This window comes from Eubalaena glacialis, chromosome 10 (assembly GCF_028564815.1).
Source record: "Eubalaena glacialis isolate mEubGla1 chromosome 10, mEubGla1.1.hap2.+ XY, whole genome shotgun sequence".
NCBI lineage: Eukaryota > Metazoa > Chordata > Mammalia > Artiodactyla > Balaenidae > Eubalaena > Eubalaena glacialis.
The window spans coordinates 2,721,256-2,745,894 of record NC_083725.1 but is presented as its reverse complement, the minus strand read 5'-3'; the positions used below and the strand labels follow the sequence as shown (position 1 = coordinate 2,745,894).

The following is a 24,639-nucleotide window of genomic DNA, read 5'->3' as shown; positions in this document are numbered from 1 at the left end:
GTGGACAATAAAATTACTGCGTCCATGAGAATATGACATTAAAAAGGTCACCCCAGGTCATATCAATTCAGATGTCCTCCTTAGGTGTTTTGGACAGTGGTCATTTTGCATGGGACTCATACTTCAAAGGTTAGAGATATACATCAGACATCCCTAACCTAATAAACCAGAATGGGTCTGTCACCCATTAATTTATCCAAGCCTTCCTTTATCCTATTTAGATATTATTTTTTGCCTGTATAACCTTTTATACAGACATGCTTATTTTTATCCTTAAACTGCCGTCTTTCAATTTCTCAGAATTCTTCTTATTTCTAGCTAGAGATTGGTTATCAAGTGTGTGTGCACCCTATCCGTACACTTTGTGAATACCAAATGTTCATCTTAATATTCATTCATTTGGAAGTCCCTGCCCTGCCAGAAAATAATTTTAATTTTTGAACTTTCCCCAGCTGTACTTAAATTCAACAAATATTTATCAAAAACCTATTATGTGCCAGGCATTGTGTGAGGCTTCGGGGGTATAAGAGACTACAAAAGAAGTTAAACTCTTACAAGTATTACGAATGTTAGGCGTACCAATGCAGTAGGCATCTACCTAATTGAATGGAATAGTTATGTTCTTTATGAGGAAGTTAGAACTTGGAAGGATGAATAGAACTTAACCTGAAAAATGTGGGGGCAGTATTCTTGACAGGAAGGCAGCCTGTGCAAAGCCCCCAAGCTGAAAAAGAGGAACCTTTGAGGGATTAAAATAATAATCAACTAAAATAAAAAGTGGCATGGCTCGATAAAGGAAGAGGTAACAAGAGAAAAAGGTGAAAACAAACCAGGCCACATCATGAAGGCTCAGACACCACATAAAGCATTTGGGGCTTTATTCAAATTCCTGTGTGGAACCACTAAAGACTGAATCAGGAAGGGAGTGACATGGTCAGGTTTTCAGGAAAACTTGATTTGAAAGTGGAGCTTGAAATAGACCTGGTAAAAGCAGATGGAAGAAATCCCTATAAGAGGGAGTCTCATGATTCCAAAGAAGAAAATAAGAAGAGATGATGGCTCAGGCCAAGGTAAGGCCATGGGGGTTGGGAAAAGCGACTGGACATGAAATGTTTTGGGTGAAGAACCCACGAGAGAAAGAAATATAGAATCACAGGGGAGAGGGCCATGGGGGAGGGACAGAGGAGATTAGAAATGAGTCCTGATTCCTGACTCAGAAACTGGGCACATGAAGTTCCTGGATGCTTTGTGAGCTGTAATGATAAATACTATGAGTAACATTTGAAGAATTTATACACAGTAATTTTGAGTAAAGGGAATGTTTCTTTGTTTCTATGTTTCCAATATTCTTCTAACAGTTTTCATAAAATGTTAGGCCCAACATTTCTTTTTTGGCAAAAATTCCTGATCCCTGCCAACAATAATCTATATTATCGTACTCCAAAATGTGCTGTAAGGACCGTAGCTTGGGAGCCACTGGCCATGACTGTTTCCAACATCGTTTCCCTGGTTACCCATGTGGAGACTGTACCACACGCTGGGTACTTCTCTGGGTACTTTACATCTGCCATCTCATCTAGCCTCACACAGCAAAGGTTTGGGGCAGCCCATATTCCTATTTAACAGAGGAGAAAACTGAGGCTCTGAGAGGTAAGAAAATTATCAAAGGTCAAATTATCAATTATCAAAATTATTAAAAGGTCAAGCTGGCCACTTGTGGAGCTTGGACTGAAAGTCAGAGCCATTAACCCCGCCATCCACACTCCTCCGTCCACTCCCTGTCACCGCTCCTATCCCACTGCCCAGCGTCCAGCATCAAAAAGTACACTTTCCATGATCTTTCCTCAAATATGTTACATTGCACTTGTCCACTTCACTGCACGCTCCCATAACTTTGTGGATTATTTATAGCTCATCCAGGTCAACTGAAGATTTAATTACTTAAGGGAACTTAATGTCTTCTTCAAACTTGGGAGAATCCTCTCTGAATTCCCTTTGGCAGATCATTGATAGAAATATTGCATTTGGTTTGTCCCAGCAACTCTCCCTTGGAGATTCTGGTACTAATACTTCTCCATATAGAAACATGTCAATCTATCCTGATTTGTGTCTTAGCTTTAAGCTAATTCTCTGCTTTTGAAAAAAAGTCTCCTCATTACCCACTTTCTTTTTAAGGCATCTTTGGTCCTAAAACCTTGTGGACACTCCCGTGAAAGCTTAGGTGAATTATTTTCATATGTTGTCCATGTTCACATGTCCGCTCACAACATTTTCCCTGCTCTCCCTTCCCCAGATTCAGAGCTACCTGAGCCCCATCTAAGTTCACTTTGCCAGAGCCACTCCCAAAGGCAAATGCATAATGAGGGACAGACATGGGAAAAGCCAGGGAGATGCATAAGCATGTAGAAATGTGTTCAGTCATTTCTTCAGTTTATAAGATTCAATAAAGTAAAGAATAAAGATGCTTTGAATACAGAGGATTTGTTTTCCAACTGAAGACACTGTGAGGATTGAGTAGTGTCTTTTTTTTGATATTTATTTATTTATTTGGTTGTACCAGGTCTTAGTTGCAGCAGGTGGGCTCCTTAGTTGCAGCTCCAGGGCTCCTTTAGTTGAGGCATGCGGACTCATCAGTTGTGGCATGCAAACTCTTAGTTGCAGCATGCATGTGGGATCTAGTTCCCTGACCAGGGATCGAACCCAGGCCCCCTGCATTGGGAGTGCAAAGTCTTATCCACTGCGCCACCAGGGAAGTCCCTGTGTCGTGTCTTTCATCTAACTTGATGGCGACAGAAGTAAAAAAAAAAAAAAAAAAAAAAAGGAAGTGGGATGGTTTGTGTGTTAGTTAGAAATACAAAGAAACATGGGTTCTACAGGCAGTACACATGTAAAGCCTACCACAAGCAAACAGTTGAGAATGGGTTTGGTCCTCTTAAAAATGTGTGGGATACCTTCCCATCTGCCCACCTGCCCCTCAGCTCTGCCCTACATTTCTCCTACCCCAATCCATCAAGGACTGCATCCCTCTCTCCATCACCACCCCTCTCCAGGCCCTGTGAGGCAAACGGTGAACATTTATATGTCTAACTCAGGGACCTACACCTTTAGAAACCTCAGGGTGAGTTATTTTAGTCTCAACCAGCTCCCACTTCTTGAGAAAATTAACTTAGCTTGAACACGAATCCATCTGATGAGGTGTTTACCTTTAATCCACACGTTTCACTAGTAAAGTGATTTGATGCACGTGTGTGTGTGTGTGTGTGTGTGCGCGCGCATTGTTGCAGAAATGCTGTGAATGTGTTAAAATCATAGCAAAATAACATCCCAGAATTATAAATGTGGGACCACATTTATAATAAAAAATATTGATTGATTTCAGGGATAGCACAGATCAGTTCTACCCGATTACACTCTCACTGCCCCTTCTAAAGCTGTGTGACTTGGGGATTATTTCACAGCTTTTAGTCTTTTACATACAACTGACATTATAAAATGTTCTTCGTGACACATGAAATTATATATACATACACACACACAGAATCTGCTATATATCTTAAGTGGCTTCTCTTAAGAAACTCAGGAGAGACAGACAAAAACACAGCAGAATGAGTGTACAATATGAAGTCTAAAAGAAAAAATAATCACTAACAGAAAGGAAAGAGAATGAGAGGGAATTTCAAAATAGAATGAAGAGGTTGGAGAGAGAGACACACAGAGATAGAACACACAATAAAGTCCTTACTGAAGAGGTGGGGAAAATAGGCCCCCAGAAAGTCCAAAGACACAGAAATATAAAACCTACTACTCTAGTTGACCTCTAAAGCCCTTTCAGCCATGATATTCTAATCATCTAGTCTTAAATGGATGGCTGAAATATCCTCTTTATGGCTGGATGCCTAGCACAGACTATGATCTAGACAGCCATGTCCCGGCTAGGCTTTAGGGGAAGAGTCCCAAAAGGGCAATTAATTTAGATTTAATGGGACAGTTACTGTAAGTTTAAATAAATGCCAGTTAAATATTAACAGCCTATTTATTGAAGATTAACATTGCTGGTTGCATTGTGGGATTTTCTTTTCCTTAAAGAAACCCTTTATCAGAAGACTTTTAATCATCGTGGCTCTTCCATCGCCTGCCTTAGGTCCAGTGCGGCTCATTAATTACTTTGTGCCACAGTTTTCCGAGTTTTGAAGTGGACACCTTGGTGAATGGGAACAGTGGACGGACAGGGTGAGGAGGGCTACTTCTCTATAGGAGGAACCAATGAGCGGATGTGAAGATACACTGCTTTTGAGAAGAGTATTGAGAAGCATTAAAACCATCGACTGAGAGTTGGAAGAGGACTACGAGGTCATTTAATCCAAACTCCTCACTTAGAAGGAAAGTGGAAGTGACTTGGGGAACTCCATGCAGCCAATAAGTGACAGATTGGGGGCCCAATGCAGTGCCCTTGACCCCAGCCCTCTACGGGCTGTCATCTTACTGTAGAACAGTACTTTCAGCTTCCAAAAGTGCATTAGCCCATTTGGATGTATTAGACACTAGATCTTCTCAAAGGTCCACATATCATGGAGATGTTGGTTCTTTTGAAAACAAAGAAGCTAAAAAATCAAAAAAAAAAAAAAAAAAAAAAGCAAGTGACTTATTTAATGATGGCCTGAGTTGAGACTCGGATCCAGAGACTCTGGTTTATAAAATGATATTTACGAAACGCCACCTCCAGTAAGAAGTACAACTGAACCCGTAAGTTTTTGAGCAAATTTCTGTCTCGTTAAGTTTTACCTCTTCTGCTGTTGCTCCTGGCTGGGGAGAAAATGCAGAAAATTCAGAGAAAAGGTTAAAGAGAGACATGAGTAAAAGGCGATTGATTAAGGAGAAAGGCATGGGGCTGGGCTGGGGAGGAAAGCCAAGTTCCTCTAATGGTACATTTGGGGTTTAAGCTCCAAGTTTGGGGTGGCCGGTTACCATCCAGAGGCTCTTCCTCTGTGAGAAGCCACTACGGACTCTGGTTGGGCTGCATCTTGCAAACCTTGGAATTGGAGTCTGGCTGATCCTGCAGCACAGCCCTGGGATGCTCAAGAGTAGAAACTGGGAGCAATGAGGCCAGCAATGCATGTTAGTATCCAGTGACTAGTGTAAATCTGGACCTGGGGATGGGTACGGGGGCTTTGGACTCCACCACCAGGCCCACGGGAGCAAAGACGGGCCCAAGTTCCATGAAGGTGGTCAGAGGCGCTGCTCATTTCCTGCTGAGATGGAGACGTCTTGTCTTTTTCTCAGGTTGTTTGGCTACTTTTCAGGTATATGTGGGAGCACGGCAGACAAAAGTTCCCAGGCTGCCACACAAAGAGGAAGCCCCATCCTCTTTCTCAAGCTCAGGCTGTTTCCCACAGGCCTGGATCCTGTGTGCTTTTCAAGACACTGGGGTGGGAACTGGAGGGTCACCTTCTTCCTGCCCTGGTTTGAAGGCTCAGCTACTTCCCTTTCTGACCACATCTCAGCATGAAGTTTCTGTTCTGTCCCCGGGATGAAACCCCTCAGGATGTGCACAGGGATGGTGTTCACAGGTCTGGCACTTAGAGGGCTGCTCTTGGGTTCTCGGGACAAATATCACACCTAGACCCCTTCTGAAGGAGGCAAGCACATTGCAGTCCCCACGCAGAAGCCCAGCAGCTCACCTCTGTCCATCAAGAGTCTCATAGCATCCTCACACCACCCTCCATGCTATGTACCGTTCTTATCACTAGTTCACAAACAAGCTTATTGCCCCAAGGTCACACAGCTAGTGACGGAGGAGACGATGTCTGACTTCTGGTCTGTCTGAGTCCAAAGCCCCTGGTCATTCTTAATTGATAAATATGCACTGAATGAATCAATGAATGCATGAACACAGGATGAGGAAGCAGTTAGAGCTTTCCAATCAGAGCACTTCAGACGTCCCCACTCTTAGTTTAACAGAGCACCGTCTGTGAATATAAAAGGCAGCTTCGTCCCAGGCTCCTTGCGGTCCCCGGTTGTATACATTCCATCCTGTCTGCAACTAGATTCCCGCCCACACCATCTGCCCGGTCAGCTCCTTCTCACTATTAAGTCCCAGTTTAAAGTCATTTCCTTAGGGAAACGTCTCCTGATTGTCCTGATTCCAAGAGAACCTTCTATCATGTATGTTCTTCCAGTTCCTCACGGTGCTTATCAGCATCGTATCTACAGTTTTGTAAAGTTTTTGCTTTAATATCTGTCTCCCCTGCCAGTGTCCTTAATGAGGGTTAGATGCACAATGGTTTTTGTTTTTGTCTCTCTTGCCCACCACTGGAATCCACCACCTAGCGCATAGCTGGCAGTTAGTGTGCACTGAAAACTTGTTTGTTGAGTCGATGAATTTCTTCCCTACATTTTTAAATCCTTGAGAATATCCCGCCGCCCCTCCCCCCATGCCTCTTTAAATGAATCTTAGGAAACCATGGTCAGTGCCTGGAAATCTGGACACACAGTGCCTGGAAATCAACTGTTCCCAACGGGGAGGCACATCCCAGCTTGTTGTTCTTGGCGACGAGAATGTTCTCAGGGACTTCCCAGGGAGCCCTGGGTCGAGTTCATTACAACTTCAACTTTCCTGGATGTAAATGCAAATAGAACCATTGACAACCCCAATAGCACTAGATTGTAAGCAAATTGAGGGCAGAACAATGTCTTTCATCTTTGTTATCTCTAACTTCCAACAGTTCCTGGCTCATAGGAGGCACTCAAGGTCTGCTTGTCGGAAGTTTACTGGCTGACATTGAATTCAGTTGAATAATTGGACGTCCAGAGGCATCAGTACTGGGCAGTAATATTAACACTTCTGTGTTAATATAACCACTTCTGTGGTTCTCTCTCTTGCCGCAGATGTAGCAGCCAAAGGAGATATTTTGTCATTTGGCTCTTAAGCAGTGTCCTTACCTGCCAGGTATAGTGGAGAGAACACAGGAGCAGGGGCCATCAGCCCCGACTTCTAGTCCTGATTTACGAGTTGTTAACTTTATTCCTATGATAATGGATCCTCTCTCCTGGGTTCACTCCTCCCACTTTTGAAATGAGTGGGTTATACATCTTTCAATGTCCCCTCTGACCATATCATTCTGTGATTCTGGGAATCCCGGGTCTTATTATGACCCCAAACCTAGATACGGAGAGATGCTTCTCTAAAGACCCCTGGCTCTTGCGATGTTCCCCTTTGGGTGTCTGGCCTTTGCTCTGATGGTACTTTGACTTTGCTCATTTGCCCTGCTTTTCTTTAATTTTCTGTCTACCTGCCAATTTTCCTGCTGATCACCCCTCCTCTTTATGTACCTTTCAAAGTCCATGGGCAGCCTCACCTTTGCCTTTTCTTCCCATGCTCCTTCTCAGTTCTCTCTATTCCTGACCTCTTTCTTCTCTCTGGACGCTTCTTCCTCATCTTCACGTTGCTCTTTGGCTCTCCCTGCTGAAATCCTAACACACCAGGCTCTAGCCCGGATGAACAATGATTTTATTTTGACCCTATATTCACATAGGAGGAAAGAATAGCATGTATTTTTCCAGAGTCCAGCCCTTCCCTACTCCCCTGGAGCCATCTCTTGAGCCAGACGGGACACCGCCTTTTCTGATTAAAACTTGCGAGGTCTACTGGGTGCCATGCCGCTCTAACTGCCCTGCGTGTCGCGTCTTCTCGCCTGTGCTCCTATTTGGAATCTCCACCAGGAGAGGGGGGCCTTTCACCTTTTTAGAGAAGGAGAAACAGCACTGGCATGTCTCGGGCTGGAGCTCTTCTTCGGTCTCTTGTGTGTGTAGAATATCCACTGCTCTTTAGCCAACCCCAGCTTGCTGGAGGTAACGCGGAGAAAAACAAAAACAACAGCTGAAACAATTTCCCTTTCACTGGCAATTCTTCCCTTTTCCAGCCCTGCTTTAGTGAGGCGTGCTGCTGCTGCCCGGAGTCTCCGTCTAGCCCTGCGTCCTCAGCTACCTGCCAGCCCTCCGGAGTCTACCCAGCAAGCTCCTCGGCACCCCGTCCTTTGCAGTCCCAGGATTATTAAAGGGAATATGATTGTTTTCTTTTGCTCAGGCAGTGTGTGTGTGTGTGTGTGTGTGTGTGTGTGTGTGTGTGTGTGTGTGCACGCCTGCGAGCTTGAAAGGCATTGTCCTATAGATATTTTTATAACCTGCAGCAATTACAGCTGCCAGCGCGGAGACAAGCTATGACAAGTTGATTTATGTGTACAGTATATGTGTATGCAGGAGGGAACGGAGGATGGAGAGGGAGACAGCAGGGGGGTGGGGGGGACAAAGTGCAGGTGGGCGCTCGTTAGGAATCTGCTTTCCAGGAGGTAGAAAGGAAGTTATTTCTATAAAGAACACAAATAATGAAATTGCTCTGACTGTCATTCCTTTTTCATTAACTCGGATATGCTGGGAAAAATAAAATAAATCCAGCAGTTTTTATGAAGCAAGAGACAGGATATAAGATAAGCCACTAAGTGTTGGTTATATTTAGGGATTAGGGGATGAGAAGGGAGTTGACATATATGATTTTGATCTTCGTCTAGTCAAACCGCTTCAATCAGCACTTTCAATAAAACGGATTCTGCCCTGTTAATTGTGCGGGCATCTCTGACCTCTCACCACTTTCTGAACTTCCATTTTTGAATAAAGTTTGGATCCCTGGGTCCACAAAGCAGCTGTGAGGTTGCCAGTGGCTTTTCTTTGTCCAGCCTGAGCGTTACCTGATCTCTGCTGGGTTTTCTGCCGGCCAGGTTGGGAGGCTGCAGCTCACCACTCCCCCTTCCCCCGCCAGAGACAAAGATGGTGTGAGTGTCTTAGATCAACCGCATGCAGACTGGTATAAACTGAACATCTTACAGAGCCTGTAAGAAGAGTTATTTTTCTGCCCAGCTATAATAATGAAGCAGTGGCAGGCAAAATGTATTAATAAAGCATCTTCCACCTTAAATAGATTTCTAAGTATTTTACTGTAGAGTTAATCATGTATGTAGGCCCCTCAGGAAGGCCTGTTGTTGCCATTACCCACATTCCTAGATGCAAAAACTAATGCTCGTTTGTACCTACCTGGGAATTAGATGCAAGAGCCGGGGTGAGAATTTATCATGAAAGGAATCATCCCTGCCATTCTCAAGCCTGGAGGGAAATGACTCCAAAGCCCAGAATGAGTCCCTCTTCCTTCTCCACTGCTGGTGTTTGTTTCCACTTGAGGTGGTAGGACCTGTTTACAAAGAGGAGTTTTGGAGGGGAGCAGGAGGGGTGATTAAAATGGATGTGGATATTAGAGGTAATTCCTTGGCCTCTGCATAAGAAGAACCCCAAATTCAGCAGACTGAGGTCAGCAGTCATGACCTCACGCCTGACGTCTGCTCATATAACATCTTAACTTGGTGAAATCATGCAACTTCCTACTTCCACAATTCCCATTGCAAAGTGAAGATAAAGCAGGGACTTGTCAGAACGGATTGGTACTAAAATAGGTTAATTCTCCTCCTGTTCTTTCAAAAGCATAAACAAAACCTCCTGCTCCCTGCAGACATCATTTTTGTTTTTCTTGATAGTAAAGTCATTCTCTGTGGTCATAAGTTAACAATTGATTTTTTTTTTTTTTTTTGGTGTTATATATCAAATGGTCCTCACTGGACAAAAGTAGCGATGGATTTCCCTGAGAATTTAATATTGGAAAAGTCAACAGAGGAGACGAGGGGAAAATGGGCGAAATGATGGATTAATTGAGATCTTCAGTGTGAGTTGCTTGACTTTACGTTGTTGTACACTCTCTGGTCACCTGTTAAAAGAGGAAGCCATGCCTTCTCAGTCTTTCTTTGTTACCTTGGAGCGTGGCTTCCACAGCTGCACACCCACCTCCGTCCCTTCCAATCCAGGGCAGTTGGAGTGAGTGACCGGGGTATGATGAGTGAGATGCTTGTGCATCACTCACACACGTTTTATCTACACGTAAGTGGGGTGACCAGTTGAAAGATGCATGCACTTTTATGGCACCAGGACCCTTATGGTTACAGTGATTCAGTTAGAATGATTCAGTCTCTTTGGTGGTGGCTGGATGGCTTTTGGGAAGAACATTTGTTGTTGCTGTTGTTATTTAACTGTCGTTTTAAAAAAGAGCTTCCTGGTTGGATTTGAGAGAGCGTCTAGGGGAAAAACAAAGCCACGGCTGCTTCCTCTCTGTCCCCAGGGAGAATCTGGGTCAGTGTAGGGAGCTCAGACAGGAGTCCCTGAGCAGAGAACATGTTGGTGTTAGCACGCGGGGTGGGCTGTGCCGCTCTGGGCTTCCCCCCTCCCTCAGGAGCCAGGCCCAGGCTGGAAGGAACTGCGTTCCATCAGAGCTGAAGTGAGAGGAAACATGCAGATGTAGGCACAGAGGGACCCACAGCAGCCAAAGAGGAGAAGTGACAGCAACTGAGGCCAATGCAGTTTTTCCCTGGGTTTCAAGAATCTGAAAAACACACCTCTTAAGATGAAATCAGCTCTGCAGGAGTGTGAAGCCCAGGACACTTGGGAATCCTCTGTATCAATAAAGCCAGGGGTTCACACTCATTCATCTGAGTGAGCACTTTGCAGGGCTAGCATCTTTTAATGTCGACAAAACAAGAATAAAGAATGTAAGTCAGTGTCGGAACTTGAGCAAAATTTTGATGCGGTTTTGCCAGTTTCGCACACGAAGAGGCTTCTGTGATTTTGCATTTGTTTTATACATGGAAGATCTCTATTTAGAATGGTGTTTGAAGTAGCTTTTGGGGGGTGGCGGTGGGGTGGGCGTTGCCTGTTGAATAAAAATGAGATGATTCTAAAACGTGCCCCCAACACTTTAAATTTACTCTAAATGCTAATGAATTAATCTGATAATTTTAAAGGTGCACGCATGCATGCTGCAGAGTTTCCTTTTCCTAGTTAATTAGTTTGTGACCCTTATTAAGATGTCTTGCGCTTATTGAGGCTGTGTAGTAACTTTGCATTTCTCCTTAATTTGCAAGTGACCGCTCTTCAAGGGGGGAAGTGGTTAAACTTCTCGCCTGGGCGCCTGCGGCCCCGGCGGGGCGCGGCGCGGCGCGGCGGGGGTTAAGGTGGGCGCCTGCGCCCCGCGCCCGCCGCCCGCCGGGATGCGCGCGGTCCGCCCGCTCGCTCGGCGCCTGCACGGCGGAGAGCGGCGGTCAGTGATGGAGCTGCTGCCATGACAACCCCGGCGGTCTGGGCCCGCGCGCGTCGGGGCTGCTCCCGGGAGGCCCGCGGCGCGGAGGCCGGGGGCGGCCGCTGAGCGTGGCGTCCTCGCGGCTCCGGGGCCGGCAGCCCCTCGCCTTCCCCAGCGAGCGAGCGAGCCGAGCGGGCGTCCGCCGCCGTGCGCTCCCGCCTCGGCCGCCGCCGCCGCCGCCGCGGAGACCGCCCAGCCGAGACCGGCCGCCTCGCGGCGGCTGCAGCGCGCATTTGGGCTGGGACGAAGTTGACCGAGGCGGCTGCTGCAGCAGCATCCCCGGTCCGGATCGCGCGAAGCCCGGCGTAGCCTCTCCTCCTGGCTCACCCCTGCGCCTCCTGCGTGTTCCACTTTCCGGCTCTGCTATTGTTACAGACTGTGTCCTGCTGGCCACCCTGCCTCTGAAACTTACAAAGAAAGTGTTGGATTTGCCCTTGTTGGAACTGAGGAATTCAGACCATCTCTGGGCAGCCGGATCTAACCCACTCCCTGTCCCCTTTTGGTACCAAAGTGCTCTCTCCTCTCCAAAGTGCCATGCCTGAGCTGTTAACGGGAGGAAGGGGCTCCTGAGACGCGCCCGCACCTTTGCACCTGTCTTTGCTCTTCGCCTCTCTCGGCCACCTTCCCGGCCGAAGCAGCACCGAGGGAGCCCCCTTTGGATGTTCTCCGTGGAAACCGCTTCTCCGAGGCTGGAGCGCTGAGGCTGGTTTTGGGGAGGAACACCAGACCTGCAGGAGTCTGCGCGCTTTTCTCCTGCCCGCGCCTCCGGGTCGCCGTGCTCGCTCCCCCGCCTCACCCCACCCCACCCACTTCCTGTGCGCGCCCAGGGGGCGTGTGCCGAGCGGCTGCCGGAGTTCTGGGAAGTTGTGGCCGTCGAGGATGGGGGTCTGTGGGTACCTGTTCCTGCCCTGGAAGTGCCTCGTGGTCGTGTCTCTCAGGCTGCTGTTCCTTGTACCCACAGGAGTGCCCGTGCGCAGCGGAGATGCCACCTTCCCCAAAGCTATGGACAACGTGACGGTCCGGCAGGGGGAGAGCGCCACCCTCAGGTAGGGAGCCGCCATTCTTCTCTGAATCGACAGTGATTTGTGTAGGGGATGGGGGGAGAGGGGGAGAAGTGCAGGTGTGTTTGCTGCAGCTGCTGGCAGGGAGGTCGCCGCTTCCCTGGGCTGCACAATTCGTGGCTGAGCTGGGTGCTCTGCCCCGGAAAGGTGGTGGTCATAGGGAAACGCTCAGAGGTTCCAGAGATGAAATGTTTCCCCCAAACTGGCCTCCTAGGCTCAGGACTTGGTAAGCAGGAGGGGAGGCTGGGCCAGGGGGTCTCTGAGATGGAGGCCAGGGGCCTGAGCATTGTCTGTACCTGAAACCGGTGGCCGCGGTGACTGGGGGCCTGGCTGGGGCTCAGCGTGGCCAGTCTTCTCTGGCGTTAATGAGTCCCAAAGGCCGGGTCTGGCTTTCTGTGAATGCCGTCACTCTGCCTGTGCCACGGGGTGTTGCCAGCCCCGCTGCCGTACTCTGGCAGAGCTGCTGTTTCGTCCTGGGTCTGACTGTGTCTTAGCTTTCCTGGGGTGCCTTCATGCCATGAGCTGGTAGCCAGAGGGACATGCTTTCTCTGTCTGAACATGGCTTTCTGAGATTGAAGCCATGGAGATGAGTCTGATTTGTCTGTGGAAAAGATCGTTTACTTTGGTTAGCTGTGCTGTTCACTAAAGCAATATGTTCAGAACTCATCTCCCAAATGGAAACTGGGTCTCAGTGTTGACTTGGGTCCTGCTTGACATCTGGGGTTAAGGCTGACAGGAATTGGAGAAGGAGAAGAAGAGTCTTGACTATGTTTTGAGTAAGGTAGGATGAATCTGTCTCCCTTTTCCCCCGGCCTCCTGAAATGCTAACTCAATTTCCAGTGTCTACAAACCATACCACTCACAGAAGGGCAACACAGAATTAGTGATTGCAATGGGAGATCTTAACTCTCTGGAATTTTATGAGAGTCAGCAGGAGGTAGAAGTTAAGAAGATTCATGGGAAGAATGTATGCCTGCTTAAATAAAGTTTTCCAGACTGGGTCATTGAGCTGACTGTATGGCAATATTCCCATCCTTTGTACATGAAGATTCTTGGAGAGAGAACCTTGGTGTTGGTGCCCACTCTTTTACACCTTTTGTGACTGTCTAAGGTAGCTCTTCTAAGGTTTATGGATGGTGCATGTGAGGCAATACCCACAGGATAGAAAATGTTGCAAAAGGGACACTGGGTTACAGAGCTGACTTGTCAGAACATTGCCAAAGGAAGCGTGTGATTTAAGGGCCTGTCATAGTCTGCAAGCACCCATGCTCCTTTGTCTTTGGCGAGCTAACGCTCATGCCCCCAGGGTACTCACTGGTTCTGGAAACCCGCCTCTTCCACTGAGCCCTGAGTTAGGGAATATTTTGAGCAAAGGTTAAATGTCTAACTGCTTCACACCTCACACCTGAAATAACTGTGTATCTGCTTTATAAAGGATTTCATGGAAACTTTAAATATGCCCTGATTTCAGACTACTTAGAAAGGAAAACAAAAACAAACCTCTAAAGCAATGTAGTCGATGGCATTTAGTGTCCTCCGGATGCCCCCTTTTCCCTAACCCTTGGCTGCAAGATATAGCCCTCAAGAAATAAGATGGAGACAGTCTCATACTGAGAACATTTTAGAAACGGATGGGAAGGTACTTTCAAGGAGAAGGGGGAAGGCAGTCAGCTCTGTAGAGATTTGGGGATAAAGAAGTAGCCAAGGGACCTTGACAGACGTAGCTGCCATATCATAGGAACAATGAGGGGATTTGGGCAGGCCGGGATCTGGTCTTCAGAGGGCAGTCCCCAGGCTCGTGAGAATCAGGACTCTGCTGGATTTGTCAGATGCTCAGCTGGGGCCTGGAGCAGCCCCTCTGAAAAATCGCGTTATCGTGTACCGGCTGGCTTCTCTTTCTTTGTCTTTGCTTCCATGCCTCTTCCTGACTCACTCCGGGCCCCTCTCCTTGTCTCTCGTGCACTCACGTTTGTTTGCATTGTCACACATGCTGTAGACTCACTGGGCTTGACTGGTTGTAGATGGAGGGAGTGGGATATGGTGGGGCTTTCTCAGCCCAGCCCTGGCATAAAAAGGCCCTCCTGGAACATCTCCTGACATCCAGGGCCAGCCACTGAGACTGACTGTCTTCCCGACAAGTAGGAGGAAGACCCTCCCAGTGGAGGGAGCCCCACAGGGCAGGGATTAGAGGAGCTGAGATCTGCGTGACACCAACCTGTTGGCCATGGGCCTAATTTAGGATGTGAGCGGGGCAGCAGGTGGACCGTGCAGATGGCGCCCAAGCCTCCACAGGATGGCCATCGTCCTCCTCAGGCCCTCCCGCACTAGACGAGGAGGGGCCCCCGTGTTGGGCTGCACTTCTGTGGAGCGGAAGCCCTTAAACCCTCAAACACAGGCTCTGCATTTTGTGATGCTGTGTGCAAAGAAGCAAGTAGGAATTTCAGAATGTATTTTGTTTGCATAGAAATTGCTAAATTTGCACATAACCTGATTCCAGGTTGCAACAGTCGAGTGGTTCAGGGCTCTGGGTTATTTCCCTTTTGCTTTTATTGTGTGTATGTGGGTCGTCTCTTCCTTCTTTTGTCTTCCCTCCCTTTCCTTCTTTCTTTCCTCCCTCCCTCCCTTCCTCCCTTCCTTCCTTCCTCCCATCCTCACCTCTTTCTTTTTCGTTCAGCATGTGACCAAGCTACACAGACCACAGCCATCCCTGCTCTGCCCTGAGAACCACCCCTCTCCCTGTCACCGTAGGTGACCCTGAGGTTCATGCTTGTAGTTTTCTTCTCAACCAGCAGAGGACTTTTTTGCTCTAATTTCATTTTATTCTGCTTTGTTCTCACCAGTTTCATTTTTTGAGGATCTTTTGCAGTTCCCAAAGAACGAATGCTTCAGCAGCAGATTCTAATGTGAGGAAACTTTTTAGAATGTTTTATTTCCTCCAATTAACACTAATGATCCTTGTAGACATACCGGGAGACCTTTCACCTAATACGGCATCCACAGTCTGAATAGAATTACAGACAATTTGCAGTCTCCTAGTCTTTCTGCCCTCCTGCCAGTAGTCTGCACGCATATTTTTTTTAAAAGGGTGAGGTTTCATAAAATAGAATATGCAATAATAATAACATGAACTGAAGTTTCTCCAATACTCACTATGTATTAGGGAGTATTCTAAGTGTTTTACACACTGTCTCACCCATCATCCAACCTCATAACATTAACATTTAACCCTAATACAACCCCTCTGGTTGTAGGTGCTATGATTATCCCCATTTTACAGATGAGAAAACTGAGTTTACATAATTTGATTAAGGTTGCACAGCTAGGAGATTTGGAAGCCAGATTACGAGGAGTAGTAATAATAATGTTGAATGATGAATAGTACTATCAGTTATTGGTTAGTTACTCACAATTAATCCTCACAACAACTCTCTGAAATAGACTAAATTATGTCTGTTTTATAGATGAGGATGCTGAGGCCTGGAGAGGGGAATTTACCTAAAATCACACAAGTTAGCGCGTGGCGGAGCTGGAATGCTGACCCCTTGACTTTGCAGGGCGAGCTTTCCCCACCGCATTCTGTGTTCTCGCGACTCCTTGCAGAGACTTGGCATCGTCTCTCCGCTCATTTTGTCTCACACCCTGTCTTGCAATGTTGTTTATCTCTCTGTTTTCCTTCTCCACGTGGATGGGGAGCTGCTAGCTCTTGGAAGCGGGGATCCTGCTCTGTGATGCCCTGAGCACTGTGTGCTCCCAAATGTTTACTGAACAGATGAGATGACTGAAAACCAAACAAAAGTATCCCCTAGCCTCTATACAGCTGGGGTCGACCAACTAAGATGTGTGGAGTGGTTCTTACATTAAGGGCGTGAGCTGGGTGTTGGTTGTGGAAAGGCTTGAGGCTGAGGCTTCTCACCCCAGGGCCTTGGGTCCAACTCAAAAGGCCAGGCTGTGGACGCAGAGGTTGAAGAGGTCATCAGCCATGGAGGCAGATGTGCCCATGATCGCGTGGGTGGGTGGTCTACCGGTGGTCAGAGAAGAGCGCCCTCTCTCCCAGTGGGTGGGCTGCACTCCTCTGATGGGGGCAGGAGAGCCTGAGAGGCCCGGCGCGTGGGTGTCATTAATTAGAGACCGTCACTAAATGTCAGCATGTCACTGGACAACTTTGATGGATGCATTTTATGTTTTCATGGATTCCCCAAATAAGGCCGCAACCAGTAAAGTGAATTGTTTCCTTGGGGGTCATCTGCTAAGTGCTTTTTTAAAAAATATGAGTTAAAAATAAAAGGTCTGAGAAATGTACAAGATGGAAGTTGGGTTTCGGTATAGCAGTTCCACGGAATAGCAGAGAACAATGTGGTTTCCATACTTGAGAAAACCCATGGGGGCCCCTTCCAGCTGTAGGAGACTGTGGCATGTTATTCATACCATGGAAAGCATTTAGCATTTCGTTTTCGGAGCTGATGGATTCTCTGTTAGTCTCTCCAGCTCCTCCATGGCTTCTTGAGGCCAGAACTCTACCTTCTTCGGGTTTCTGTCCTTAGTTCCTAGTACATGACTTGGACCAGCGCTTTTGCTAATAAAGTCTGAGTGCAGGTCCCCCTCTTTCCTTCACTCACTCTGCTGTAGACATCCTGACCGTCTTCCTGTTTTGTGAACACAGAAAACGTACTCTTGCTACAGAGCCTTCCCACACATGGCCCCCACTGTGGAGGTACGCCTCCTCCAGATCTTCCCATGGGCAGCTCTTCATCATTTTGGCCTTAGCTCAGGTGGAACCCCCTCCCTGAAGCTGTTCCTGACACCCAAATAAAAGTGATTCCCTACCACTTCCACCAGGCTTATGCTGGCATATCATCCTGGATTATTTCTTCAGAGCAATCATCTGTATCTGAGATTTTCCCATTCATTTATTTGGTTAGTTGCTCATGATCTGTCTTCCCCAACGGGGTTGTAACTTCCTTGAGGACGAGTGCCTTCTCTGTCTTATTCTGCGCTGTGTCTGGCAGGTAGAAGGTGATCAGTAAATAACTGTTGCCTGAGTGAAGGAAGGAAGGAATGTCTGCGATCACCATCTTCTCCTTGCCCTCTCTGCCCTTTTTTCCTGAGTTGTCTTGTGTTGTCCTTGCCCCGGATGTGCTCCTGGCTCACTGTCATTTCTGTCTGGGTCATGCTATGTTGGGTGTGAGGTTGCTCTTGAGGAGGTTACAGATACACGTAAGTAATTGAGCCGGTGTCTTTCTGTCCAGGACACAGATGGTCTGTGTCAATTGTGTGTTACCTCATAGCTGCACCCATAACATATGCCATTTTTCTGCCAGGTCACTCCCCTATCCAGTCCTTAAGCCTTTGAAGAAATGCTACTCTCTGATGATGTACTCAACCCCAGGTAGACCTCAGGGAAATTAGCATTTTCAAGACAAAGAGGGGCGCATCCTTCCGTGCCTCTCTGCCCATCCTTCTTTCTATTTGGAGTCTGCTGTCAGTGGGTGTCTGGTCATGTAACTGTTGATCTGTTGTTCATGAGTTATCTTGTTCAGAATAGCAGTGCCACTCAGGAAGCCCGTGTTGCTCTGGCTGCTTTGGCCCCTACCGGGATGGACCCCTGTTTGCTCACCTCTGGGGCTTGCCAGGCATCCATTGGGTGGACCGAGGCTCAGAAGAGCATGGACAGATGGGGCCGTGGAGGGAGGCTCCTGGAAGCACCCAGAGCCTGTTGAGGAGCCAAAAACTAAAATGGGAAAACTGAAAACCCCGTCGAACTTGGGGCAGGAGGAGAAAGAACAATTGCCGGCTCTCAGGAGAACCTGAAGAACTTGCAGAAGAGGGGCAGCCAGGTCTCCAGCACTCCTCACCTGCAAGGTTCAGTGCTTTGCAGAAATGCTTCTCTTTTCTTTTGAGTTTGAAAGGACTACAGAGAGCAGGGAGTTCAACCACCTGGTTTTTCAGATAATGAGGCTAGTGATAATCAGTCTCCCGCAAAGAGGGCTTCCTGCCAGGGTGGGAAGGAGCTGACATCCAGCCACACTGCATCACGCAGCTGCGAACCCTGGCTTGGGGCTACCTGTGCCTGAGACGAGGTCGCCTGGTCCTACTAAGTGCAGAAACATCTTGCTGACGGTGGGTGCCTTTGACAGAACTGGCTAAACATCCATCATCATGCTCTCCCCTAACTGCTGCTTCCCTCTGCTGCGAAAGCTGGCATTCTTAGCCTTCGTCAGTTCCGCCTCTGGCTGGGTGGGAGAGCTCTGTTTACTCTGTGTCACACAGGCACTGAGCAGTCTACCAGCAGAGACTTATTGAATGCTCATAGATGCTCCATGAGGTGGATACAGTTATTATTCCAGTTTTACAGGTCACGAAAGCAAAGCACTGGAAGGCCGAGTGAGCCATTTCCCAGATCACACCGTCGGATGGTGAACGTGCCTGGGGCTGAGAACCAGTTTTGTCTGAACACTAAGCTCATTCTCTTCTTGTACCGAAGGGCTTTCCTCATTCTGTTCCTTCTTTTCTTCATTGCCAGCTTCTTCTCTTCCCAGAAACCGAGTGCATTTCGTTGTCCTTCCTTGTTCTGGGGCACGAGAACCTCCTTTCTGGAGGTATTTTAGGAATTGGGTATGGGAGTGGGTCAGGTGTGGTGTGGTCTGTGGCACGATGGGGACACAGGGAATGACCCAGCTGGCCTCTAGAGGTCCCTTCGCATCAGAGGATCATAGAATCTTCATAGATTGCTCAAGTCAGGATTTTATCCAAACGGGTGGTTCTTCTTCCACCCGTTTGCTTCAGATATCAGCAATCTTGGACCCTCTCACAGGGAGTTAATAATTCCCCAGAATCACCATGTATCTCTCTGGAGTGAGATACTGCACACGTTGAAGTGGAAGCACACTTCTCTGAGGCCCACAAGCCAGTCTCTCTGGTGGCCCTAGCAGTGCGAGGCAGAATAGGTGACACCTTCACCCATAAATTTCCTTCTTTGTTGCGCTAGGAATAGGACCATTGGCATCTCTCCTGGGGAAGCCTGAACAAATTATAATTAATATGAATGGCACATTTATTCTCTTAAGTTCAAAGTCTCCACTGATGGGTAAAATGCAACATTATTCTTGCATGATTTGAGATCATTTTGCTTCCTTGGGAGCAGGTTTATGGGTTCCTGGTGTAATAAATAAATAATACCATTAACATCATACAGATGGTCAAATAATAGTGTTGTTAGGAAATCAAGAATTGGTTGGGTTTAGGATGCAATTTCAAATCGCACTTGTGAGCCAAAGGCAGGGAGGAAGCAGTAGGAATGTTTCAGGTGAGTGCAATTGAAGGAGACAAAGCTCTTCAACAAACCAGACCTTCCTAACCCATATTCCAGCGGGAGTGGTGTAGCAGAGAGAAAATGGACTGTTAAGACAGGGTTCTGCTAACTCGGACTCAAGTACTTTCTCTGTGTTATCTTGGGCAAGTTTTAAAAATTCTTCCATATAAAGAGGACATTTACTACCTACCTCAAAGGATCGTTTGGGGTTAAAATGAAATGATGTACACAAAGCTTAGTCTATAATTATATAATTAGTCTCCTTCTTTCCATGTGTATAAATGTACACACATGTGTATGCATGTGTGAGTACATATAATAGTAACACATTTAGCAGTTTTCACTATAACCTATTGTAGCTTAAACACCCATGTGGCAACACTTTGATAGATGTACTGTGTCTGGCTTCTGGAAGATCTATGAGGAGAGGAATGCCTCTCCATCCATGTCTAATTATACTTCTCTGTGTTTCTCTTACACATCTGCTTAGATCCTAGGAATCTTATTCTGTTCAAATAATTTCTTGAGCTATTTTATATCAGAGAAGGAGTGAGGAGAAAGGTATTCCTTTATTTTTCATCACAAGATTGTTGCACAGAAAGTTATGACAGTTCATGGCTCTGAAGATGAATTTCCTACGAGATAAAAAAAAAAAAACAACAACAAACATATGGAAGGTTCTATGGAGCCAGGTTATCTGACACAAATAATGGGGTCAGGAGTTCATGCATAGATTTAGGATTTGTAGACCTTTTTTTCCTTGGAAGACTGGTTCTTCCATGACAAGTCCACTGGAGTCAGCTGGGAAAGCCAGGGTAGGGATGCCATTGACTGTTGGGGGTTGTTAAGCCCTTCCAGCTTTGAAGCCCTGTGATTACATTTCCCCTCGTTCCCACCTGTTCACTGAGAGGCCAGCTCAGGACTTCCACAGCAATGGTGACAAGAGAAAAGGGGGCCTCTCTGCATTTGATCATTTTTCTCCCGTGCAGTTCTGGGGCAAGACCAGTGTGTCTGCCATGAGAAACTGATCTCGAAATTCGCTGATGGAACTACAGGAACAATCCTTCTCACTGCAACCCTGTGCTATGGGGCTTAAAGTAGTTTAAATTATATATAGCAGTCTCAGTTGTTCATGATCTATTTTTCCCAAATCTCATTGATTCACATGGTTGAGTTATTTGGGTTTATTTGGGTGTATTTGGCCAACTCGCTGCCTTGTCAGTGTGAGATGTTTTGGCTTAGAAACCTTTTGAGAGGTTAGATTTGTCTTGTACAAAGTACATATGAATTAATCTTACAATCTTGCTGATGGATTTTTAAAAATAATATAATTTTTAATGAAAACAGCATCAACCACCAGGCTGATGGAAAATGACAAAACTGACATCAACCTTCAGATAAAGCTTTTCTGGCCCCATAGGGGAAAGGAAGATAGGTTTGTGTGAAAATAATTTCTTGATCTTCTGTGGCTTTCAAACAGGCTATAATGTAGTGGATGAGGGGAAAAGTGCTCTTGTACTCAGAATAATCATCTTTGGACACATTTACTCGTCAGGAAAGCTCAATCCAAAACAATTCTAACTGGTCAGAACCCACGAGGAAGAAAAAAATATATGCAAATTATTTTTTATTTGGTGCACAAGTTATACATGAAAACTGGAAAAAGCAGTACTTCAGTGTTGTGAGTTGAATTGCATCACTACCCACAAAAAAAAAAAAAAAAGATCTGTTGAAGTCCTCACATCCAGTACCTCAGAATGTGACCTTATTTGGAAATAGGTTCATTGCAGATGTAACTAGTTATTCAGATGCGTTCACACCGGAGTAGGGTGGGACCCCAATGCAATACAACTGGTGTCCTGATAAGAAGATGACCTGCAGAGACAGAGTTGACACACAGGGAGAAAACCATGTGATGACAGAGACATTCGAGCAATGAGGCTGCAAGCCAAGGAGTGCCAGAGGTTGCCCATGATGCACCAGAGCTAGGAAGGTGCAGGGAGGGATTCTCTCCTACAGGTTTCATAGGGAATGTGCCCTGCAGCACCTTGATTTCAGACTGCCGGCCCCCTGAAATGTGAGACAGTACATTTCTGTTGTTTCAAGCCATGCAGATTGTAATGCTCTGTTATACAAACCCAGAAACTGATACACGTGGGTGTTATAAAGAGATTGCTTAAATAATCTCTGTGTACAATGCTCCTGGTATGACTGTTCCTCCCCCAGTCGTCAGCTCCCAGACTCCATCACAGATGTCTAGGAAGCTGACCCAGAGTAGGAATGTAGTTAGAATTGATTACTCTCTTTTTTCCTAATAGACCATCAGGACAAACCCTATTGCATCTTACTTCTCAGTTATCTTATTAGCCACCTCAGAAGTCAAAGATCGCTTTTCGCCTCAGTCTCGAGCTCTAGCTGGCAGCCAAGCGTACGAGCTCTGCGATCAGCGGCCGCCATCGACGTTGCTTCGTTTCCTCTGGGCTCATCTGCGCCACTCGCTCGCCACACACTCCGCAGTCATAGCAGCTATCATGGTAAAGCTTGCAAAGGCCGGTAAAAATCAAGGTGACCCCAAGAAAATGGCTCCTCCCCGAAAGGAGGTAGAAGAAGACAGTGAAGATGAGGAAATGTCAGAAGATGAAGAGGATGATAGCAGTGGAGAAGAGGTTGTTATTCCTCAGAAAAAAGGCAAAAAGGCTACCACAACTCCAGCAAAGAAGATGATGGTTTCCCCAACAAAAAAGGTTGCAGTTGCCACACCGGCAAAGAAAGCAGTTGTCACCCTTGGCAAAAAGACAGCCGCTACGCCAGCCAAGAAGACGGTTACACCTGCCAAAGCAGTAGCAACACCTGGCAAAAAGGGAGCCACACCAGGCAAAGCATTGGTAGCAACCCCTGGTAAGAAGGGAGCAGCCGCTCCAGCCAAGGGAGCAAAGAATGGCAAGAATGCCAAGAAGGAGGACAGTGATGGGGAAGATGAAGACGACAGTGAAGAGGAGGATGAGGATGATGAAGAGGAGGAGGAGGATGAATTCGAGCCAGCGGTGATGAAAGCAGCTGCTGCTCCTGCCTCAGATGATGAGGATGACGAGGACGAAGATGACGATGAAGACGATGAGGAGGAGGATGAGGATGACGAGGATGACTCTGAAGAAGAAGCTACGGAGACTGCACCAGCCAAAGGAAAGAAAGCTCCAGCAAAAGCTGCTCCTGTGAAGGCAAAGAGCACTGCTGAAGATGAAGATGAAGAAGATGACGATGAGGATGAGGAGGATGGCGAGGAGGAGGAGGACGAAGACGAGGAGGAGGAAGAGGATGACGAGGAGGAGGAGGAAGAGGAGGAAGAACTTGTCAAAGAAGCACCTGGAAAACGAAAGAAGGAAATGACCAAACAAAAAGCAGCTCCTGAAGCCAAGAAACAAAGTGGAAGCCACAGAACCAACTACATCTTTCAATCTTTTTGTTGGAAACCTGAACTTCAGTAAATCTGCTCCTGAATTGAAAACGGGTATCAGTGACCTTTTTGCTAAAAATGATCTTGCAGTTGTTGATGTCAGAATTGGTGTGTCTAGGAAGTTTGGCTATGTGGATTTTGAATCTGCTGAAGACCTGGAAAAAGCCTTGGAACTCACTGGTTTAAAAGTCTTTGGCAATGAAATTAAACTAGAAAAACCAAAGGGAAAAGACAGTAAGAAAGATCGAGAGGCGAGAACACTTTTGGCTAAAAATCTTCCTTATAAAGTTACTCAGGAAGAATTAAAAGAAGTGTTTGAAGATGCTGTGGAGATCAGATTAGTCAGCAAGGATGGAAAGAGTAAAGGGATTGCTTATATTGAATTTAAGACAGAAGCTGATGCAGAGAAAACCTTGGAGGAAAAGCAGGGAACAGAGATAGATGGGTGATCCATTTCCCTGTACTATACCGGAGGGAAAGGTCAAAGTCAAGACTACAGAGGTGGAAAGAATAGCACTTGGAGTGGTGAATCAAAAACCCTGGTTTTAAGCAACCTCTCCTATAGTGTAACGGAAGAAACTCTTCAGGAAGTATTTGAGAAGGCAACGTTTATCAAAGTGCCCCAGAACCAGAATGGCAAATCTAAAGGGTATGCATTTATAGAATTTGCATCATTTGAAGATGCTAAAGAAGCTTTAAATTCATGTAATAAAAGGGAAATTGAGGACAGAGCCATCAGGCTGGAGTTGCAAGGACCCAGGGGATCACCTAATGCAAGAAGCCAGCCATCCAAAACTCTGTTTGTCAAAGGTCTGTCTGAGGATACTACAGAAGAGACATTAAAGGAGTCGTTTGACGGCTCTATTTGTGCAAGGATAGTCACTGACCGGGAGACTGGATCCTCCAAGGGGTTTGGTTTTGTAGACTTCAACAGTGAGGAAGAGGCCAAAGCTGCCAAGGAGGCCATGGAAGATGGTGAAATTGATGGAAACAAAGTTACTTTGGACTGGGCCAAGCCTAAGGGTGAAGGTGGCTTCGGTGGCCGAGGAGGAGGCAGAGGTGGCTTCGGTGGCAGAGGTGGTGGCAGAGGTGGCCGAGGTGGATTTGGTGGCAGAGGCCGGGGAGGCTTTGGAGGGCGAGGAGGCTTCCGAGGAGGCAGAGGAGGAGGAGGAGACCACAAGCCACAAGGAAAGAAGACGAAATTTGAATAGTTTCTTCTATCCCTGTCTTTCCCTCTTCCAGTTGAAAGAAAGGACTCTGAGGTTTTTACTGTGTTACCTGCTCAATGACAGAGCCTTCTGAGGACATTCCAAGACAGTATACAGCCCTGTGGTCTACTTGGAAATCCGTATAGATAACATTTCAAGGGAGATAACCCTGTTGGTGTTGACTGGATATTCGTAAAAACTTTTTAAAGAGATGAGTGATAGAGCTAACCCTTATCTGTAAGTTTTGAGTTTATATTGTTTCCTCCCATGTACAAAACCATTTTTTTCCTACGGAGTTTTTTGGTTTTGGTTTTTTGTTTTTGTTTTTGTTTTTTTTGCATTGGTGGGTTATAAAGGAAAGCAGAATGTTTTATCATGAT

At 46.7% G+C, this 24,639-nt stretch overlaps 1 protein-coding gene and 1 pseudogene across 4 annotated transcripts in view; both read left to right on the top strand.

Moving 5' to 3' along the window:
* The first annotated feature begins 12,106 nt into the window (after positions 1–12,106).
* Positions 12,107–24,639, top strand: part of NTM (neurotrimin) — a 400,089-nt gene continuing 387,556 nt past the window's right edge. For all 4 annotated transcript variants that reach the window (XM_061202238.1, XM_061202237.1, XM_061202236.1 and 1 more), the window contains exon 1: positions 12,107–12,273. In XM_061202238.1, coding sequence (XP_061058221.1) covers positions 12,107–12,273 — 167 coding nt within the window. The remainder of the gene's footprint in view (positions 12,274–24,639) is intronic.
* LOC133098909 (nucleolin-like) lies at positions 22,000–24,328 on the top strand (annotated as a pseudogene).